This window comes from Anas platyrhynchos, chromosome 2 (assembly GCF_047663525.1).
Source record: "Anas platyrhynchos isolate ZD024472 breed Pekin duck chromosome 2, IASCAAS_PekinDuck_T2T, whole genome shotgun sequence".
Lineage (NCBI taxonomy): Eukaryota > Metazoa > Chordata > Aves > Anseriformes > Anatidae > Anas > Anas platyrhynchos.
Genome location: NC_092588.1, coordinates 33,794,696 through 33,817,474, shown reverse-complemented (window position 1 = coordinate 33,817,474; position 22,779 = coordinate 33,794,696). Strand labels below are relative to the sequence as shown.

The following is a 22,779-nucleotide window of genomic DNA, read 5'->3' as shown; positions in this document are numbered from 1 at the left end:
GGTCTTCCTGAATCTCTTCAGAAGTCATTACCATTACCATTAGATATTAAGCTGTTGTTCACCTTAATAAGTACAGCATAACAGGAAGGAAAAAAAAAAAAAAAGTGATAACCTCCTCCTTTTTCTATTTACCAGACAAGGATTAAAAGTCTCAAAACTAGGATAAAGCAGTTGGATGAGAAAGCACTCTCCCTACTGAACAGAGCATTGTCCATGGTAATTTTAAGGTACAAGTCTCCCTGATTAGTAGTGCATCTTTCTGTGTTTTTTGAGGATTGGACAAGTTCTGTACAGTGAGAATTAATTTTCTGGTGTCTACCTTGGTTTTAAATAAACAGGAACAGTAATTGTTCCTTACATGAAGAATTAATGCATAGTAAGCTCTTAAACAAATAGTCTAAATTCAAAAGCATACCACAGAAGACTCCAACCACATATAGGCACAATTAGTTTATTAGCACTATTTTTGCAACAAATATACTCAGGTACTTAAACACAGTTTAATTCATGTTTATTTCCACATCTGGTATATTACCGTATATTACATAATTCATTGAATATCTAGTAAATAACAAAACCAGTGTGCAGATAAAAGCAGCTAGGTCAGTTTTCAGGATATCAGGAAGGCCAAAATCACACTAGCAGTATAAGGACATTAAGTTGTAAATTAATAGTATTTAGCATGTCATTCTATCATTGCTATAGGCGTACTAGTCCAAGTGATTCCTCTGAGAGTTGCATATAGTTATCCACAAAAGAAAATGGTCCTCGCCTTAGATTACATTTTTGTAATCTTTTTTATTTCTTACCTTTCAGGCCTGATCCTGCAGTCCTTACTCAGCAAAGCTTCCAAAGAATCTACCAGGTTAGTTTCTTACTTTTTGTTAGTCTACATAAAGCCCATTGGCTCTCTCAAAACATCTGAACACTAGATGAATTGGAATTTGAACTTCTAAAAATTCTGAAATTCTAAAAATAGTTGTAACAGAAAGCATTGTAGTTAAGTATATAACTAACAGCATTAGGGCCAAATTCAGGAATAGACCTAGAAAGAAGCCTTGGGAACTGTCAGGACAGCAAGGCTGGCATCTGGTGAGTTAGGCACTTTCCTGATTAGTCAGCTACTTTCAGGATCACAGTTTTGGATGTAGACATCTTTAGTCTCCTTAAATACTGTTTTGAGCACCTACATCCTTGTTTGGATCTGAATTTATTTTTATACTTGAATAAATAATGTGTCACATTGACATTATGCACAGACATTAAGATAACTGACCCCAAAGAAAAGCAAAATATTAATACACCATACTATCACAGAAATGTCTAGAAGAAGCTATTGTTCTTTTCTGTGCTTGGGTTAGGCACATTTGTTTTAACAGCTTTTAACACTGTATCCCATTTACTATTCTTATGTTCTAACTGCCTTTTCCTAAACTTGTGCTGAAATAAATCATTGCTGTCTTCATCCTCAGCCTCTGATACTATCTCCATTTTTTGTATAATCAGTTTAATGAGGTCGTGTTGCTTTTCCAACAGGGTTGATAGATCTTTGAGCCTAAAAGAAGATTAAAAAAAAAAAAAAAAAAAAGAGAGAGAGAGAAAAAAAAATGCATAAAAGGGGCTTTGCCATTTGGTTTCAAAGGACAGATACAAAAGATCTGTCAGTCCTCAATTTCACCCTTCTGCTAATTATCTCTGGAGTACATTTGATTTTTTAAGCTGTGGTACTTTTCCAGGTTCCAAGAAATTATATTAAAGAACAAATTTATGGATCTTGAGATAAGTGACATATATTTAATGTAAGAGAAGTCTCACTCTCAAATAAAGTAAAATTCTGAACTTTCTTCCATAGTTCTGACTCAATTAATATGGCAAGGAAAAAAAGACCAGGTGTGCAACAGCAAATAAGCATTCAGACACCTGGTGGACTTCACAGCTACTTTAACAGCACGTGTCAAACTGATGAGACACATACTAATTTCTTTAAAAGTGCTATCCAAAGTGCAATCAATACAAATAAAAAGCATCATTTAGCATCACACATACAGAACACATTATCTGCTAACTTTTAAGGAACAATGGAATAAATAGTAAATGTGTGCAGAAACTGTCTTTATGAAAGCGTGAAGCAGTATTTTTAAAATTCTACTTTTTAGAATTCACAAAATTACAGCACAAAGTCATACAGAGCGTGACTGAAAAGACTCTTTGAAGAACACTTTGGGGTTTCTTTAGTTACTGTTGTATTCATGTGGCTATCAATCAAGTACCATAAGAATTAAAGTAGTGTAACAATTAGCTAGCATTAATGAAAACAAAATGAAACAAAACAAAATGAAGAGTGTAAATACTCGGTGCTGATTGCCACTAGCTTCAGCAGAAACTGAATGCTGTTTCGAACTCTGACAACAAAAACATGTTGGCAACACAGTAAAACGAATATTTGAGACATATTTTCGGAGCAGAATTTTCCATAGTGAAGTGGCCACAAGTTATTCCATTCCAAATAATTCTATAATTATAGAAAATATTATTTTTCTTCCCTCTTTGTAGAAAAACAAAGAGTATGTTCTATGCTGTTTTGAAATACACTGATGTGGCATAGACTTGAAGAAAGACTTGTTAAGTTCCATGGCTTGCCAACATCTGTAGGGCGTATCCACAGCCCCTCAGTTCTTGCTGTGTCCTACATGCTTCAGTCCTACATACTTCATCAGATTATGTGAAGGGCAAAAAAAAATCAGTAGATTAAAAGGAGAGACAGAATGAGCTTGGGTATGGAGGCAGGGGAGGCATTGATGGGGGGGGGGGGGGAGAGAGAGAAAAAAAAAATAGATTTTACTAGCTGTACATTCATGGAAGGCTTTTCTGAAACCATTCCTATGGATGACATTGGACATTGGTAAGATAAGTAAGAAAAGTACAATACAGAGAATTCTTTCCAGGGTTTTAGGAAACAGATGATTTGTCTGAAGGAGAACCAGGACAACAATCAATTTTTTGGGAAAAAAAGCTGAAGCAGATTTACCATCTGACCACTCCAATGTCAGTTACAGATTGTGTGTATCTGCAAACCAACTGGAATTACTTTAATTTTAATTTTAGTGTAACTCTGGAAAACCTCCATATCCAAACCTCTGATTTTGAAATGAAAGTTCATTTTCCTCATTAATTTAGTTCAGTTTAATGTACAATCGACCTCCACCTCCTTTGCTGCCATGGGATAAAAATATTTCTCTAACCCTCAAGTATTTTGAAAGTAAATACATTACAGAATATAAAATAAAATACTAAGTTGCCATAGTGATTGAGCTTATTTAAGGACAAAAGATACACTGGATTTTACTTTTCAGGTGTAGCACTGAGTTTTAGAACACTACATTTAAATAATATATTTGTAATTTCACTGTGCTTACTGTAATAAAGTAACACAATGAATACCTGTATTTCTGCTTCAGAACTTCCAGTTCTAAGGTTGTATCAGTGCTCTGTGCATCTGTGGTAGAGTCCTCACACCCAAAGCAATACTGGAACACACTCTAAACAAAACAAAGTACCAAAATGAAACCAGATTTTATAGTCTGAAAACAGATTAAAAATCCCAAAAGGGTGAATGTTAACAGTTGCAACACACTGTTAAAAGTTGAAAACAATTTCAGTTATAAAGTTATTTTTAGTATATCAAACATTTGTTTTGCAAAATGTGTTTAATCAGAAAATTCATTCTACCAACAACAGTTGAAATTAAAAGTAAACAAATAAAAGAAGAAATGCCAAAAGGGAGTAATTACATTTTCAGTCTGAGTGACTTCTGTAGCTTGTCTCATCTCATAATGTCACAGCTCACTAAGAACTCAAACACTAATTATATTTGAATAAATTGGGCTGCACTCAAACTGAAGACTTGACTGTTCATTTTTAGTGAAGACAATCAAGGTTTAAACATGCTTCTAGTGATATCAAATAATGATCAAGTCTTATTAATACAACATTGCCAGCAATCTGTGTACAAATTAAGTCAATCATAACACATATAAATATGAAATCTTTAGTCTAAGATTCAACATCTTACCATAAATCCACAGTATCTTGGTCTGTTAGGATACACAGTGATTGATTCCTGGTCCACCCGACTTAGGAACCAAAATGGCAGCTTCTTCTCTAAGTTTGTGTGAAGATTAACCTAAACATTATTTCGCATTTAGAGTAAGATATATTCTCTTAAGATAACGACACATTACAATATGAAAATAACAATTATGTCATTACATTCAAATCACTATTACTCGATATCAAGTCCTAGAGGATATCTACACTGCACACCATAGTATAATATTTGATCTGTGTAGCTCAGACACTAGATAATAACAGTATTAATAATAATTAATAATAACTAGATAATAATAATTATTAATAACTAGACACTATTCATAACAGTATTGAGATTTTTTAGCAGAGTTAAGTATTCCACAGTTATGCACTCTTACAATTAAAATGTTTTTGTTTTTGTTTTTTGTTTTTGTTTTAAAAAAAACCTGAGTTAATTCTTGTGAAATGAATTGAACATCTTTTTTACCTTGAGGGTTACAGTATAGAATTATAGAGCAAAAAAGTTCAAAGACAGAATACTTATCATAGCAACAGATTTTGAAACCAAATAATGAGAGTGATCTTTCTCTCTTTAACTGTGCTATATTCTTTTATTAGGTTCTGGCAGAGCCAGTATAGATTAGGAGGCCAGTAGAATGCCTGTGAGTAAAGTATTCCCAAAGGTAAAATGAATATGTAAGTGGCCTTTTCAGCAGATGTCACCTTTCCATTCATTCTCACATTGCTACAGAAATACTAAGCATATGTATCTAAAAGAAAAGGACATACAGCATGAGCCTTTAAGCAGACAATCATAATCCTATCAAACATACTAAATGTTACATGCTTAATAAAGATTTCACAGCACTGTCTAAAGTGGCAAGACACCACCATTCCTGAGCATTCTGTTGGCAACAAAATACTTAAACAGATAAAAAATATTAACTGCCCTTATACCTTTACTTCAGTCATTTTTATAACTCTTGGAAGGAAATGTTACATATTTCTTCAAATATGCTTGAACTAAGCCAGTATGGCACACAATTGTAAGTTATGTAACTACCAGCAGAAGTTACTTCTGAGTTCTTGTCTTTGGATATTCTGTCTGTGCACACATCTCTCCTTTTATAGGCACTATGTAGGCTCTGAAACTTTCTAGAAAAAGCAGAGCCAGCAGGGAACATGAGCAAAGACGCTTCTCTCTGCAGCATATGAACAGCCAGTTTCTATGAACACATTGTGAGAAGCAATATTTACTCTTTAGTTGACAGGTGTATACTTAGCATATTTCCACTTGTGAAAAATCAAGCTTGATATGCAGTTCACAAGGAAAAAAATATATGACAAATTTTGTGTTTCTTAAAATAAATGTAAAAAGGCATATAAATTACTAAACTCTTCTGCTTTTAATGCAAATTCTGTTAGATGTCTACATACGTCTTAAGGTATCTAAATACACTTGTAAATGTGACCCTAAGCTCCTTAGTTATACCTGGCATCGCAGAGTATCTTCTTGGTCCACAAACCACCATGAGCATTCAGTATACTGCAATGCGTTTGGCTTCCTTTTGATTCTCGTGTACTTTGACCCTCTTTTGACTCACCTTAACAGTCAACACTCCAATTTCAAACAGTGCACTTATTCACTTTGACATTCTGTTATTGAAATAACTCAAAATTAATTGATCTGGCTCTTCTAATTTCCTTAAAAATGCACTTGCTTACATATGCCTTTTTGACAGTGACTCCCATGATTGAAAATAAGGTTAAGTTAGGATGCCCATGTTCAACAATTTGCTTTATAGAGATGTTGCAATGTTAGTTAGGGATGTTGACGATAAATTAGTTAATTATCTTGATAGTATTCTAGTTACGCTATCTACTTCCTATAGTTGTTGCTTCTATGGTATGCTACTCACCTGCATTGCAATCCTTTTGAGTGCAGCATATTTTTGCACTTCAGCTATGTCCCCAACAGCCAAACCAATCTAAAAATACATCACAGGATCAAAGAAACATTTTATTGTGTTTTTATTGTTGTATTTCTCACTCACATTTAAGTCCAGATAACTTGAAAGTTAAATTTGCTTACTTGAATCTGGAAACACAATTCCTTTGTGCATATTTGAAAAACACATATCAAGAAACGTAGTAAGCTTTTTTAAGGTCAACTGTCCACTACTAATAAAAACAATGTAAAAGATTTGTCAAGAATAAAATCCCTTCTTCTGTAATCCATGATTGCTTTTATGTTAAGAGAAAAATACATGTTGACCACTGATTGAATACTATCACTGTGACAATAAATAATCTAAGAAAAAATAATTGATCATTAATGCTCATCTCTTGTGAAACCCTGATTTACTAAATACAATAACTGATGTTCAATGGAATATGGCTGAAAATGATTTAACTATTATTATTATTAACTATTATTATTATACATGCATTTTATTTTAGCCCTTTCTCACTACGTATAGGTTTTCCAGTTCATTTTGTTTACTTCATTTTGTTTACTCACTTTACTCTCTCCAACATGAAGTTAGACCAAAATGTGCGAATGTTGGTCCAGAATCACCCCAGAGCACTAAGCCTTAATTCTTACATTTTTTCCACTGTCAGTACAAAGTCAGAGAAATGTAGCAGAGACCAGAGGGACTATGCCTCAGCAAAGAATAAAAATAGTGCTTTTCCTATTCTAAAGTGCTTCTAATAGTGCTCCTGCCTATTCTAAAGTTGAACCCAGGAAATGGGGAAGACTTTCTTGAAGCTCAGCAAATTCCATACAGTTACTACCTGATACAAGATAACACTACAACAATTAACTGTACAGTAACTGGAGGAAATGTGAGTCAAGGGAAAGGCAACTTTTTAATATGTTACTAAGAACGTCTATTTGTTAAATAACGAATGAATGTCACAAGTCAGCACTAAAGTAATGCTATATGCCAAAACTGTGTATAAATATATGCATAATCACTTCTGTATATTGAGAAGTAGTTTACTTACTAGCAAGTTCATAAGAAGGATTGGAATAAGCAAGGTAAATATAATGAGAACTGTGTAGCTCAGGAATGGATACGGCAATTCACTGCTCAGTAATGGATCAAGAAATGCATCATGATAATTTATGTCTCCTAGCATCATTGCAAATGTTTTCATTACAGAAAGCAGTGGCGTGCTGTATGTTTGCTGCAAAAAAAAAAAAGAAAAAAAAAATCAAGAAAATACCACAAAACTATGAAATTTCTAAATAATCTCTTGAAATTCTTTATTCAAAGATAATATTTATAATGATAAAAAATTAACTGTGCCATTCAACTAACCTGTGAACCCAAAAGGACAAAGAAACTCAGTCCAAAGGCCAATATCAGGAAAAAGAAAACAACAGCAATCCTAATCAAAGTCCTCAGAATTTCCCAGAACATCACAACATAAATGCCATAATTTTCAAACCTGGGCAATAAGTAAACAGGAAAAGATAAGTAAAATTAAATACTGAAGTTACAGTCTCTTACAGTTACATTACAGTTACAGTCTCTTATATGCAATACAGTTAAATATGAAATCAGTTATCCTACTTTCTATGTGTGATAAGAAACATTTCGCCTCTGGACATTCTGAGATGGTCTAAATATTTTGTATTTTCACATGCAAAAGAATGTTCTTATTTATGGCAAGATTAAATTACAGAATCTTATGCTTAATGCACTAGAGCTGCATTTCAAGATAATTATTTTTCATCGACAACTTTTACTCTGTCCATAGTCACTGAAAGTACTACACTGTACAACTTGTTCTCTAAATATTAGGAAATTGTTCGTTTTTTTTTGCTATTTTGTGAGGCAAATTAGCAATTAGAACAAAGGACAACTGGCACCATTATACATCTAGTAGTCATCTGATTTTAAAAGATTTTTCTTTTTATGACACTAGAAGTCATGGAAAACAAATGAGAAGAAAAAAATATTGCTCAGTAAGAGAAGGTGAGTAGCACTATTTTAAGTCACCTGTGTTTCTAACAATAGTCTATACGCTGGCAAGCCCCTTCCATTCCTGGTTTACATGAAAACCAATTCTCAGAACATGAACTGTTTTCCCCAAAAAGCAGATTCAGGGACCAGATAACTTTTTAATGCCATGAAAATAGCAACTGAGGAAATCCCTTCATGGGGTTCCTCCTCCTCCCTCTTCCCCCCAATATTATTTGCAAGTCTGAAAACATCAAACTGGAAGTAAAGCAAACCTAATCTTAATGCAAATAAATTTGTATTTATTAGATACAACACCACTGAAGTCAACAGAACTACTTGCTTTGAGAAGAGATGGCCTGACTCAGTTACAGAAATGTCTTGTAGAGTACCTGTAAAGTTCTACCGACATAAGCAGGGAAGGGAAGCATTTAATCTCACAAAAGAGGTAAGGTTGGGTACTTTTTACTGTTTAGGTTCCATACTCATTTTTCCCATTGAACACAGCCAAAAAGAGAGGATAAGCCCATTCACTAGTCATCTAAGGTCAGACACATGTAAGGCAAGGTTTGTCAACAGAGGCAATATCATAAAGAGACAATATCTTTATGATATTGCCTCTGTTGACAAACCTTGTCCTCAAACATCCCAACTACAGTAAAATGCTGTTAAAATTAATTAGCAAATGCATGTTTGTCTATCTGTCAAACCACATGGAATAAGAGTCTGAAAAGCATATATGCCGGGTTATCACTTAGATTCTTTAGCAGCTCAAAACACTATTTTTTTTTTTCCTGTTCAGCCATATGTCATCTTTATGCAAGACACTCCTGCTCAGGTACAAACATGCTTTATTAGTATTAAGCAGTACATCCACCCTATTTTTCCATCTTCATAACTCTCCTTAAGTTCATGACCCTCAGACACCACTGTATTACCTGTATGATTGGGGTCATTTATGGCAATAAATAGACAATGTCAACTAAAGAAATAATTTCACCCATTGGAATTCTTTTACAGGACATCATGGTGTAAAAAAGTGGGGTGTGCCATTCACTCTGTAAAATGATGGAAGATATTACCCTCCCTCAGGTGTTGTAACAACAGATTGTTGTCCTTTTGCCTCCTGTAATTTGCATTCTTTTTTTGTGATGGCATGTATTTTTATTTTGGGTTGTGTTTTTTTGTTTTGTTTTGTTTGTTTGCTTGTTCTTCAAGTTGAAGTCTATATAGTATAATAAAACACGTTTTTAAAAGACATATCCAGTGACTTTGCTCACTTAGCATTAAAATAAGTTTTGTTATTTCTTATGTTTCCATTACACACCGTGATTCCATACATGAAGAGCACAAAAAACTACTTCACAGTTCATAAGTTAAAAAAATAAAAATACTTTAAAAAAATCCTATGATCCTAATCTGGAAACTTGTATAGTTTAAAATAAATACATAAATTAAAAATAGGATTATCACATGATAAGTTACACTCTAGAATTTGTAAAATATTGAAAGTATTTATTGTAAAGCTTGTAAATAATTTTTACCGTTGAAGGTAAAGCAAGAAGTTCATCCAAGACAAGTATACAGCAATTGCTCCACATTCCCACTGCAAATGAGCTGGTGTATTAATAAATAAAGAAGACACAAAAATTATGCTTGTAGTATAAATTGTCCAGTCCAGTAGATTGGAGTAATCCAACAAATATTTCAATTTCTAGGATTTAAGAGAGAGATGCATATTTACAAGTCATGCATCATTAAAGGACTGAATTGAATAACAGGTTTTAAATCCTTTTCTCACTTATAATCTCATATATAGGAATAAATTCTCTTTCCCTTACAATTAGAGAAAAATCAGATATATTTCAATATAATACAAACTGCTATGCACATGATTGTGATTGATGTTATGCATATATTTCCTTATGAACTTACCTGCTGAATGAGCTGAAATATTTCTTTGCAGATTCCCAGTAAACTCATAATTAAAACTAAACACATACACACCCTTGTGAAGTATGAGTCCTGAAACAAAAAGCAGCACAAAACAAATCAGAAATTGTTAAATGTTTATTTTTGCTCTACCTACTATATATACATTATATTGCCAAGTTAGGATAGTAATAAGCTTATCTGAAGCAAACAAACAGACTAAATTCTATTTTAATAATGTTTATTGTGAAATTCATGTAATATATATCATGTTTAATGCAAACCAAATATTAAAATTTGCACATTCCAATGATAAACCATTGCTGTGCAGCTTCCTTGTTACTACTGTTCAAGATTGGGATCTGAAATTGCAGTATTTATGCCACGTTTTTTTTGGTGTGTTTTGCTACTACATGAACATAAAGATAAATTCTATGGTCCATAACTTCACTATCATATTGTAGTGTCAGGAATAACAACAGAAGTCTTTGGAAGACACACAATTTGGAGTCCTGGCATACTTATGTGGCTGCTCCCTTTGACATCTCTCTTTACAATTAGTATCAGCAAAGCCAACTTTATTGTGAAATGCCTTATACTGGCATAGATAACAGGGAATTTTATCTTTAATAAATAAATTGTAAAGCCAATTTGCCACCAGAGGTGTTGCTGCAATACATATCAGCTTTTGCCCCATTGTGCCCTCTTTAACCTGGATTCAGAGAACAGTACCATGTTCTCTAATGCTGTGCTCCCCTCAGGATCTGGTATTCCTGGCTTCATTCCCATTACAGAATCACTACGACGCTGACTCCCCCACTGCATGACATATGCTGGTGTTGCTTTAGTCTCTCAGGCAGCAATTTCACAGCTCCTCATCAGTACACTGCTTCTCCACCAGTTGGCATCATTCCTCACTGAAGGATAGAACTCCCTCGTCCAGTTACATTCTTCCTGATGTCTCAAGGACCTGGGGCAATCAGAACCTTTCCTCTGTCTGCTTCTGTCCTTCTCCTATCTTCCATCAGGAAAATTAGTTAATTTGAGCATGAATTATTCCAGTTCTTCTAGTCTTGGCTTTTGAATTTTGAGAAACTTGCATGCACTGGCCTGGGTGTGTGGTTCTCCAGACTTTTTCATGCATCAGGATATCCTCATGGACCTTTTATATTCCTTGAGTTTAAATTATTTCATATTTCTACTAGCATATCTTTTTTTGAGTTCCTTTTTTTTTTTTCTTTTCTTTTTCTCCCCTGAAATGACATATAAAATATTTTTCTTGTCTATTTTCTTCAAAATCCTTGTTTTTAGTGATAAAAATCACCATTTTAAATTCATTAATTTGAAGATTTCACTGCACAACAATAACTTCTGTCCATTAATGCCAGTATGCCACAGCTTGAGACAGAGCTCTGGGACTCTCCTGCTCTTCGGGTGAACACAGGAGTATAACACTATGCATGAGCTGTATTCACAGGTTCAGCAAAAAGCAGTATTTGCAATTTCTTCTTTGAAAGTCTAGTACAATGTTCAGCTTTGGGACAACACAGCCTTCCTAAGGGACAGAATACTGCTTAGTTTTAACTGCAGGAGGGAAACACTTACAAAGACATCAACCAGTCACACCAATGTCTGTCTTTTCTAAAATGTCATTTTGGATTGGGCAAATCTAACTTCTTCAGGTCACTTCAGGTCCTACTTATTGCAGTTCCAGCTTCTGAAAAAAGTTCATTTCTGTCTCCTAACAACCCCAAAGTACCTCTAGAGGACAGGTTTATCCCAAGACAGAGTTCATCCTGGCCTGTTTTCCTTACAGCCCCACCTAAAGCAGCATTTTCACCCAATGCATATCATGAACAAGATCAATATTCACAAATTATTAGAGTATCCCCACATCTACTGTAGTTTTGACTTGCAGATAAATATTCAGAAGTTAACATGATATGCATTTACATTGTTACCTAGCTATGTTTTTCCTTTTGAGATATCATAATTCCAAAACAAAGGTATGACATTCACATTTTTGCACAACACATTTTTTTTTTTTAATGTTTATACACAAGAAATGAACCAATACATTTGAAAGTTTTTTTTTTTTTTGAGAGTTTTTCATTCATATATACTGAATTCTGCTGTTACATTTGTTACTACTGTTGTACATAAAGTAGCTATATACAGACTAGAAAAAACTGTTTTGTCTTAGCCACACAGTTTATGAACATACTGAAGAAATACTGAGCCAGCAAGGAGAAGTAATGCATAACTGTGATTCTGTGATAACACAGGCAAAGAAAACTGTATTTGAACATTCAGAAACACTATTATTGACAACTATTTCTATGTCTTAAACTTAAAATGAGCAATATCCAATTATTTTTGCTGAAAATTAAAAGGATAAAAAATTCTAAAAAAATCCACTATTTGCTGTTTTTTCATGATTAAATACACGTTAATCCTTTTTCTTCAGTGTTAAAGAAATGTTGACTTCAGGGAAGAGGCTGATATAGCCATGTAGCAGACATGAACTTTTCAGAAAAGACTTTGAAAATAAGATATGGAAATTTAAATTTATCCACAGAAGTTGTTGCTCAATGTTTAAAAATAAACAATTCTATTCAGAGTTGCTAAATAATAAATAAGTGTAGGAAATACATAAACAATCACATCTTCTTGCTATAAAACTCCTAAACATATTCTAAATAGTATGAAAACTCAGTACCTCATATTCTAATGGTCTTGCTTCATAGATTTCTGTTCCATTCAAAGGTCTTCCTGGCTGTATGTGGGTGACCAGAAGAGTCAATGGGATGAGACCCAGAGAATATATGCCTAGATTCATCAGATGTGCTCGAAACCCATAGGCCATCCTTGAAAGTAAAAATGTTCACAGTTACAACACTTTACAAATTTAAAGCCTGCATTTAAATTTAATAGCCAACAATGTTCTCACGATGAGGAAACAAGCATTTTTCAAACACCCTTTCAGGATGAATCACTGAGCTTTGTGAGGAAAAAAGTATATCAGTCATTCTGAAATATTGTTCCTTTTCATTTTAGCTCAGTGATAAGTGAAATATCAAAAAAAAAAAAAAAAGACAGCATTTTTTTTTTTTTTTGTATCCATCAAAGAATCACGACTAAGTACTAAACCACATTAGCATAATCTAAGTATGTTTATGAGTGTGTTGTGCAAATACATTTGCTTTAGTAACATCATAGTAGTATGTGTACTTTACTAAACAGCTCTCAGGTATAATAGCCTTCATCCTGACATGCAATATTATATCTATAAATTGTATCTATAAAAATACACCTACCATTTCATAAGCAAATATTCTTTGCACACAGGATGGCTAAGTAGCTCCATGCGATTGTGACGTACCATGGCCTACAAAACGAGAAAGTGCAAGGATCCAATTTGTTTCTTCTAGATGAGTAAAACACTTAAAAACAAGTTTGACCACCTTCCTAGCCTGAATATTAGCCTAGTGAAAACCACATTGTTTGTAAAATATTGCAAAGTTCTTTTGATTATTCACTTTTGACCAAAGCTATTAGAATTCTTCTTATATATGCACCTAACTTGGTTTAAATAAACCAAGAATTTATATCTAATCCTGAAAGACTAGTTATTTATTATTTAGACTATATGAAGGCCCTTCCCCAGGGCTCGGTGCTGGGGCCGGTCCTCATTAAAATCTTCATCAATGATCTGGATGAGGGAATGGAGTGCACCCTCAGTAAGTTTGCAGATGACACCAAGCTAGGTGCATGTGTCGATCTGCTTAAGGGTAGAAAGGCTCTGCAGGAGGATCTGGATAGGCTGGACTGATGGGCTGAGGTGAACTGCATGAAGTTCAACAAGGCCAAGTGCCAGGTCCTGCACCTGGGACAAAACAACCCCAAGCAGAGCTACAGGCTGGGAGAGGAATGGTTGGAAATCTGCCTGGCGGAGAAGGACCTGGGAGTATTGGTTGATAACTGGCTGAATATGAGCCAGCATTGTGCTCAGGTGGCCAAGAAGGCCAACAGCATCCTGGCTTGTATAAGAAGCAGTGTGGCCAGCAGGGATAGGGAAGTGATCATCCCCCTGTACTCAGCTCTGGTGAGGCCGCACCTCGAGTACTGTATTCAGTTTTGGGCCCCTCGCTACAAGAAGGACATGGAGGTGCTTGAGCGAGTCCAGAGAAGGGCGATGAAGCTGGTGAGGGGCCTGGAGAACAAGTCCTACGAGGAGTGGCTGAGGGAGCTGGGATTGTTCAGCCGGGAGAAAAGGAGGCTCAGGGGCGACCTTATTGCTCTCTACAGATACCTCAAAGGAGGCTGTAGCGAGGTGGGGGTTGGTCTGTTCTCCCACGTGCCTGGTGACAGGATGAGGGGGAATGGGCTTAAGTTCGCCAGGAGAGTTTTACGTTGGATCTTAGGAAGAACTTCTTTACCGAAAGGGTTGTTAGACATTGGAACAGGCTGCCCAGGGAGGTGGTGGAGTCACCCTCCCTGGAAGTCTTTAAAAGACATTTAGATGTAGAGATTAGGGGTATGGTTTAGTGGGAGCTGTTAGTGTTAGGTCAGAGGTTGGACTCGATGATCTTGAGGTCTCTTCCAACCTAGAAATTCTGTGATTCTGTGAAGTTTAGCTCATACTTTATTACAATGTACTTTAAATATACAGTTAGGACCTTAGGAGAAGAAATATTATGATAAAAATATAAAACACTTGATTTTATCTCAAACAAGACAGCATAGAATTATGTCAATTAAACAAACAAACAAACAAACACAACAACAAAAAAACAACTTACATTTAAAATGGCAAGTGGTTCATAGAAAATATCTTCACTATCCTTTAATTTCTTGTTAAGTGTCAGAGGACACTGAAGATATCTGAAGTTATATTCAATCTGAATAATAAACATACATCAGCACTTGAATATGATAAAACTCACAGTCTAAGACTGAGATAATGTGCTAAATTTTAAAATACTAATCCTTTAGAGAGAAAAAAAATATTGTGTCAAAGTAATTAGAACACTGATGTTCACTAATTATTAGTCACAAACAGCGTGAGCACATGCCATCAAAATACAATGTATGATTGCAAGATGTAAGCTTGTAAGAATAGTCATTTTAAACTCTTAGTCATTTTAAACATTGTTAAAAAAAAAAGATATTTATTCTTAAAATATTATAGTTTAAAAAGGTCATTCTCGTATCTATAATTCATTTTTTATGTTGACTTCAAAGAAAATATTGTATTTTAAAGTTATATGGCATTGGTAATACAATATAAAGAAAATGTTTAGTAGCAGAAAATTCTCAAGTTTTCTGTTAATGTAGTAAATCATAATATTTTTTTTCAATATGGTTTTAAAGATAACATAACTGTAGAACATTCATGCCTCTTCAGCATTGTGGAAGCAATTTACTGCTTAAAATGTTGGACAAGAATTTACAAAAAAAAAAAATGTATTCAACTTGGAATTATTTATGACAACAGTATTTCTTATGACAGGCATGCATTTCATATACATTAATAGATATTAATATTTCTGTCACTGTTCTTTTGCACTATCCATAACCTCTGACACTCAGCTTGTCTGTAAGAATTTACACAGCAAGGTTAAAGTCAATAGTTTGCCCAGGTTTGATGTTATACTTGCTAAAATGCATAAGCATGAAGGTTACAGAAACTGAACTTCAAAGCCATTTGCAGCCCAAAGGATAAAATAAGATCAGTCACCAATGTTTTCTGTTAAGATTTTTTTTTTAAGATTTTTTTTTTTATTATTATTTTTACATACAAACATACAATAAATAGAATTACTGTCATTGCAATAAAGACAAAGACTAATGGTTGAAGATTGCTAATGTCTGATGAAGTGACTTTAAAAAGTCTTTCCAATACTGACAATTTTTTAACAAATACATATTAAAAGCATAAATCCAAATTTAATTATTGGTAACTATGGTATTATTCATGAATGAAGTTAAAATATTAGTCAATTTGAATTTATATCAGGACACTTATGTAACTACAGAAAATATGTAAGATTATTAATATTAGTGGCTAAAAGGCAAGCTGATGATTTTCTAAGTTAACTATTACCCAGATAATGCACTGGTGTTATTGCCAGGGACATTATGACATATTCCATTCTAAGACCATAAAATGTACTGTCTTCATAAATTTTTTTGTCCACTTACATAGAAGTCTCGACTTGTCTTTTCCTCTGAAGACTCAATTATGCAGTTGTCCAAAACCAGCTTTGAAGATGAACAGAAAAGTGAATGAAGGTGATACAGATAATGTTTATCAGAATGAACAGAAAACATTTGTAGCTAAAGAAAAAGACATTCAAATATGGCAGTCATCTCATGGGAGTGCTCATTCAGTCAGGTTATATGGTAAATATATATTTTATGTTATGAATACATAAAACTCCAGAGTTTACATGTAGGATAATAAAATTAAATCAATGTATGAATTCATGTTGTTCCTATTTTATAATAATCCATGTTAGTGAGGATGGCATTAGAAAAACAAAGGCAAATGATGCAATGTAACCAAAGGGGCTTTTTGGTGCAGTTACGTTTTTAATATTTGCAGTGAACTTACTTTAAAAGAATCAGGAAGATACTCAACCATTTCCAGCAAAGGACACTTATTGGCATTAGAATAGTGAGAGAATGTTAGAACAGCTTCTTCCCATCTGTAAAAATAAATTGAAATAATCGAAAAGGAAGAGTTACTTCTCTTTTAAATTAAACTAGTTTTAGATTATTTGAGTTTTATTTTAGATATTATCTTGCAAATCACAATATGTAGTAAGTTTACATACCATCACATGGAAAATCAGATGTAATTGAGTAACATTTTGGATGCTTCCATCATATCTAGTTCTGTTAGCAGTTAAGCAGAAATGTTTGAACTGTGTTAAAACGTTCTCAAGAATAAGTATCCTTCCAAAGGATACTTCCTATTCCACAGGAAACAAACTAAAGCTGAAATCTCAAGTTGCAAGATTAGATGAGTAAGATAAATACAGTTAAATACTGGCAGTGCTCCTGCAACTCTTACCAAAAAATGCACTCATCTAGCAGTGGTGCAATACTTTTGCTCCTGAAGTGGAACTTGGTTATATTTTAATATAAAATATTCTAAATTGCAGTTCAATTGACACATATTTAAAATTTTGAAACATATTTAAAAGAACAATTTAAAATTAATTCCCTTGAATGGTATTATTTTATATATTTTTTTTATATATGCTTATATTTTTATTAAAAGTCTGTAGGTATTGAAACATATTGTGAAAGGACAAAATTATGTATATACGTAGAGAGATGACATGGGAAGGATTACTTATTTTTCATGGTTTCTACATTTGGCTTTTGTTGTTGTTGTTTTCTTGTTTTTGTTTTGTTTTGTTTTCCAGAATCTGAATACACAGTCTAATATGAAAAAAACATGTCACATACCTGATGTTCATTACAGTTATCCTATTTTATCACTAGATCACAACGCAATCTCTAGAAATTTAATATAAGAACTCAGTCCTACTTATTAAACCACAGGTTTTCAAAACTTAATCAATCTTAATTTAAAAAAAAAAAAAAAAAAAAAAAAGGAAAATAAAACACAAAAGCATTTTCTGTGTACTTTACCTTTTGTGCAAGATTACAGCTGATACTACATCTTTCCTCCTATTGTGTATTGCTTCATGGAAAAAAGAAGCTACTGCTTTGTTCAACAGAATTTTTGCACCGTAGTCAAGAAGTAACCTTACTGCTTTTGCATGTCCTTCTTTTGCAGCTAGGTGCAAAGCTGTGTTCTGTACAGAAAAGTAGGACGGAAATGCAAATGAGACTCAAAAAAATAAACTGCCTTTCCCACACTGAAAACCACATGACACTCTCAGTTACAAGACCTAAATCCTTTTACAGGCAATATGAACAAGTAGAATCTTGTCACAGAGAAATTGTAGACAAATTCTTCATTCTACATCTACGGTCAGAATAGTTCATTCCATTTGAAGAGGAAACTCAACTGTAGGTAAGAAAGGCCAATTTGTCAATATCTTTTAGTTTTGTAGCTAACAAATAGTGAGTCACAGATAGGTAAAAATGACAGTGTTGCCAGATGCAAAAAGCCTGCATTTGACGATCAGGAAAAGAAGCATTCAATCCAGATGTACTCATACAAACAAATCTGTAGGCAGATCTTTTTAGGAGAAACCTTTTTTTTTTTTTTTTTTTCTTTATTATGTTCATAAAAGTAGGGCAATGAGTGGTATAGGAATCAAGTGACACTGAAATTGACATTTGAAAGCCTTCCCAAGTGACCCATATTTTCCTGAGGAAACTTAGAAACTAAACATTGGCTTCTGATTGATTTCTAGGCAACAGTTTTTCCTAAACTACTAGTTCTGAATGTCTTCATCATCATTTCTCTGAGAAATTAGCAACATCTTCTATGTTGACAACTGAACAGTTCTTTAAAATGATCTCCCTGTGTTTTCTGATGAAAAACTGTTAGGCAGGTTCATACAAGAAATCTTCAATCCAGGAACTATGTTCTGTCTTTATTCAAAACTTCAGAACAAGACAGAAGATGCATTTGTTTGATATGGCTGTTCAGAACAGGTGGATTTCATACTGTATGTTGATGAGTATTATTTGATGTTGGATTTCTTTTAATCTGTATGGGTTTTTAAAACTTAAATTACCAATGCTTGTATTATATTATTAAAATACTGTTGAGCTGTAAAGGGGGCAAGAGAGACAAGTCCAACATACTCAGCACATTACTTTTTGATATTTTGTTTGTTTATTTTGTATCCCATAATAATAATTATAATATATGTATTAATATAAAATAATTTCATTAATTATGCTAATCTAAGTGATAAACTTTAACAACAATTAAATATAAACTGACTTAAAAAAATTGAATATTATAGACGCAATACACAGTGAAATGCAATCTACTAACAGTATACCACCAATATTTGCTCTAGAAGTAACAGACGACAAACAAATAACATTATGTGAACACATACCCCTTCTTCATCCACTCTGTCAGTACACTTCACATTAGTATCCAAAATTATCTGCATTGTGCGAGTGTATCCTCCAAAGGCAGCATGGTGCAGGGCTGTCCAGCCTTTATAATCACTTACATATAGCAGATACAAAAAATACTAATTAGAAACAGAAAAGCCTTCCATAAATTTCAAATAAATGTAATTGCCTTGTTCTTTGACTCAAACATCTTTGTTTTGGCATGACTACCATAGAAATGTGCATGCCTTCTATCAACTATTATGTGATAAAAATGCATCACTCTGAAGTAAAAGGTTCAAGACAATAAAAGTATTTTGGTCCCCCTCTCTCCTTTCATCTCTCTATTCATATATAAATGGGGATTGCACCCATTTTCTTAGGTGTCCCTTGAAAATTAGTCAAATATTTACAATATTCTGTTACTAATACCTGCAACAGAGATGGCATAGATCATGACCGTGTTATAGAATTGTGCGTTTAAAGGCAGTAACATAAAAATCATTGTAAGCACACAAATTTATTCCAATTAATATTATTTCATTGTAGTTTAACAAAATTAAGCATTTAATCACATAGAACTTATCAGGTCATTTCATCAAAAAATGCTAATTTTAAATCTAAATTAAGCCTAAATACATACATAAACACTAACTTGTGCACACGCATATTATATATCAATCATCATCCCTATCCTAGCTAGGTGGTCTAGTCCAGCTAAGAAAACATGAAATAAAGAGCCTGACAGCAGTCCACTTAGTGGGTCCTCCACTGTCATAAATACTGAATGTATGACAGGTCTGTTTGGTATAGGATCTCTTCAGAACACCTAGATCCCTGGCTCCAAGGTGCAGATGCTGTACAGATTGTCAAGGATTTGGAAACATAGCATTTGAAAATTAAAGCTCTAGAATGTACCATGTAAACAGGAGTCTAAAGATTCTAAACTTTCACTAGGTTTGGCTCACACCAGGTTTTGCAGGGAACTTTGAAAATCCTGTCAGGATGTGGAGCTGCTTTGAGAATCTTTGACCTGAAATTGCGACTGAGAGTGAAAGGCAAGTTGCCCGAGAAATACCCACTCTGAGAACCCATACCCAAACCTGTAAGCAAATATAAAGGGAATATCAGTGAAGCTGACATGATTATTTTATTTCTAAAACAATATTTTTTCCATAAAAAAAATACAGTATTTTTCTCTCAGTTGGATTTAGAGAAATCTCAGTTTTGTCAGCATTAGTAGTCCTGGTTCTATGCATGAGGCAGGAGGGAGGTACAATCAGCTTATTTTTATAAATATTATATAAATTTACTTTATTTAATATATATGTATGGATTTGTATATACTATTTATTATTATATATTGTATTTATATTGTATTAGCTTCCCAGTTACTGGAAAAAAATGTAAGGTGATAGTTCTTTACCTTAATGAACAGAAATCTGAACACTTACCAGAGGAAAAGGGCCCCTCTCTTCAGAAGAAACTGAACTACCTTCTCATGACCATTCTGGGCTGCCAAATGAAGGGGAGTCATTCCCTTCTTATCACCTTCATTCAAAAGTCTTGTGTCTTTCATATCTCTTATAAGTCGTTGACATGTATTGATGCGTCCATAGCTTTGAAAGATAAACATATAAATTATTGTCAAAGAAATATGGATGGGAAAATGGCATTGATTGCACAGCCGAGACTGTACTACTAACCTGGCAGCAAAGTGTAAGGGTGACTTCTTGTCCCTGCTCTTAGAATAAATGGAAACATTGAGGCTGAGTAAATTATTTACAGAGAGGGCCACACCTTGTCTGCATGCATAATGCAATGGAGTGCATCCTTCATTATCTTCATCCACTACAAGATTTTTAATATGTTCCATCTGTTACCCCCAAAAGAACAAAAGCACAGAATTACATTTATATCAATGTTGCTTCAGCTTCTAACAGTTCCTAACAATTGCATTAATAATTTTAAAGCAGTATCTAAAAACAAAAAATAAATAAGTGTAGTAATAAGGAGCACTTAATATCTGCTGATTAGTGGGTCATCATTTTTAAAGACAATTACTCTTTGGAGAACACAGCAACTTGCCAAACTGTGCCCTCACTGCAATCCATCCATAGAACAAGTGTAACACAGGAGATTCTTTGCTGCCATTCAACCACAATGATTAACAACTCACTCATGTTAATAGAAGGATTGTACAGAAAGCAAGGGTAGTCTATAGTCTTTATTCAGCAGCAAAACTTCTGGATGTCAGGAACTACCAGTTCACTGTTTTGTGGTATAATTTTTTACCCCAATTTCTTTTTCCTCATCTTCATTCCCTGTTTTTCTCTATATCTTGTCTAACACTACTGTATGTATATCCTTTCTTAAAGAAACCAAGAATCTCCTCCCTCAGTCTGCTCCACTCTTTGTATGATCAATAATTAGAAAGTCAATGTAGACAAGCAAGATTTACCACTCTTTAAAGTTGATTCCCAAAATTTGCTGAAAAAGGAGAATAAATCCATTCTGCACTACTAATCAAAATGGTTTACAGAGTCCAGCCAACATAAGATCAGTTATACGTGATTCACATTTAAAAGGTTGTTTCTAGAACTTTGGAGGCTAACAACTTTAACTCTTTCAAACAAGCTTGGGTTCTATCAATATGAGTTCATCTCAGCATAGCCAAATACAAATCTGTATTTTAAATCATTTTAAAAGGAAATACAAGACTTCATTACAGTCCAGTCCACAGAAAAATCCTGAAGAATAGAAGGTAAGCTATTTAAGTCCTAGAGCTTGACTGAATATGAGCATGTCCTCTAGTTTTACTGCATGCAAACTGGGAAAGTAGAAGTGAAAAGTTCTATATTTTATTGCCTACCTCTTGAGCTATTCAATCCCCCAACAGCAAAATAATTTATGGGATTATGTTATTCCTTTGCCTGGCAATAAGAAAACTGTATTATTGCTTTGAAAAGTTTTCATGAGAGATATGTACCTGTTCAAACTATTTTCTGTGACACTGGGCAACTTAGAAAGCACCAGAAACTTTTACCAACATTCCGAAATAAAAAGGTAGTTCTTCCTTTACATTTTCTAGTAAGGGTAACAGATAGACATAAATTGATGCTTACTGTACCTGCAGAAATTTCTCATTCAGATGCTGTAATCCTCCAGGCTGTAACACCGTCAAATGCAAGAAATTCCGACCAAGATGATCTTTTAATGATACATTTGCTCCTAGATAAATATGGAAATAAATACCAGCAACTTCAAAACTGCTGGTCCCTGGCACTAACTGATTATGTTTACAACAGAGGAACAAATGTTGAAAATAAATCCATAAAATAACAAATATAATTTCAAGTCAACATTATATCATTTTACTTATACCTCCCCCCCCCAACACAACTAGTGACACTCAGATTTATTCAATGCATATGCATTTTGCAGTTCACTGAAGCACTAAGATTTATATGAGGCCCTTATATTCAGAGATACAGAGCACCCACAGATCAAGAGGTAATTTAAAGATGCAGATGATCAACCTCTTCTCCTATGGGTTTTACAGTCCATTCCAATTGTAATCATACTGTCTTCATGTTTCACTATTTTCAAAATTACAGTAATTTTATCTAGCAAAGCTATTTAAGTAATAATCTAGAGAAATACTACATAAAGCAAGCAACAGGAAATGGGAGCTTTCCCAGTTATGAAAGAAAGAAAAAAAAAAAAG

General features: G+C 33.8%; 1 protein-coding gene across 2 annotated transcripts in view; it reads right to left on the bottom strand.

Annotated features, from left to right (window-relative positions):
* Positions 1-435: 435 nt before the first annotated feature.
* The window catches only part of TRPA1 (transient receptor potential cation channel subfamily A member 1), a 39,011-nt gene continuing 16,667 nt past the window's right edge, over positions 436-22,779 (bottom strand). Inside the window, exons 10-27 of one of the 2 annotated variants that reach the window (XR_011807467.1) lie at positions 22,183-22,283; positions 20,759-20,928; positions 20,507-20,671; positions 19,052-19,166; positions 17,658-17,824; positions 16,609-16,702; positions 16,197-16,256; positions 14,795-14,893; positions 13,310-13,380; positions 12,712-12,859; positions 9,996-10,085; positions 9,605-9,774; positions 7,416-7,545; positions 7,099-7,281; positions 6,009-6,077; positions 4,073-4,161; positions 3,442-3,539; positions 436-1,555 (exon numbers count right to left, since the gene is read on the bottom strand). Coding sequence is in view for 1 of the 2 variants with exons in the window: in XM_027452346.3 (XP_027308147.1) it covers positions 1,324-1,555; positions 3,442-3,539; positions 4,073-4,183; positions 6,009-6,077; positions 7,099-7,281; positions 7,416-7,545; positions 9,605-9,774; positions 9,996-10,085; positions 12,712-12,859; positions 13,310-13,380; positions 14,795-14,893; positions 16,197-16,256; positions 16,609-16,702; positions 17,658-17,824; positions 19,052-19,166; positions 20,507-20,671; positions 20,759-20,928; positions 22,183-22,283 (2,273 nt within the window). In the remaining variant the exon portion in view is untranslated. Of the gene's footprint in view, positions 1,556-3,441; positions 3,540-4,072; positions 4,184-6,008; positions 6,078-7,098; positions 7,282-7,415; positions 7,546-9,604; positions 9,775-9,995; positions 10,086-12,711; positions 12,860-13,309; positions 13,381-14,794; positions 14,894-16,196; positions 16,257-16,608; positions 16,703-17,657; positions 17,825-19,051; positions 19,167-20,506; positions 20,672-20,758; positions 20,929-22,182; positions 22,284-22,779 lie in introns of both variants that reach the window. The other variant, XM_027452346.3, reaches the window with a different exon arrangement.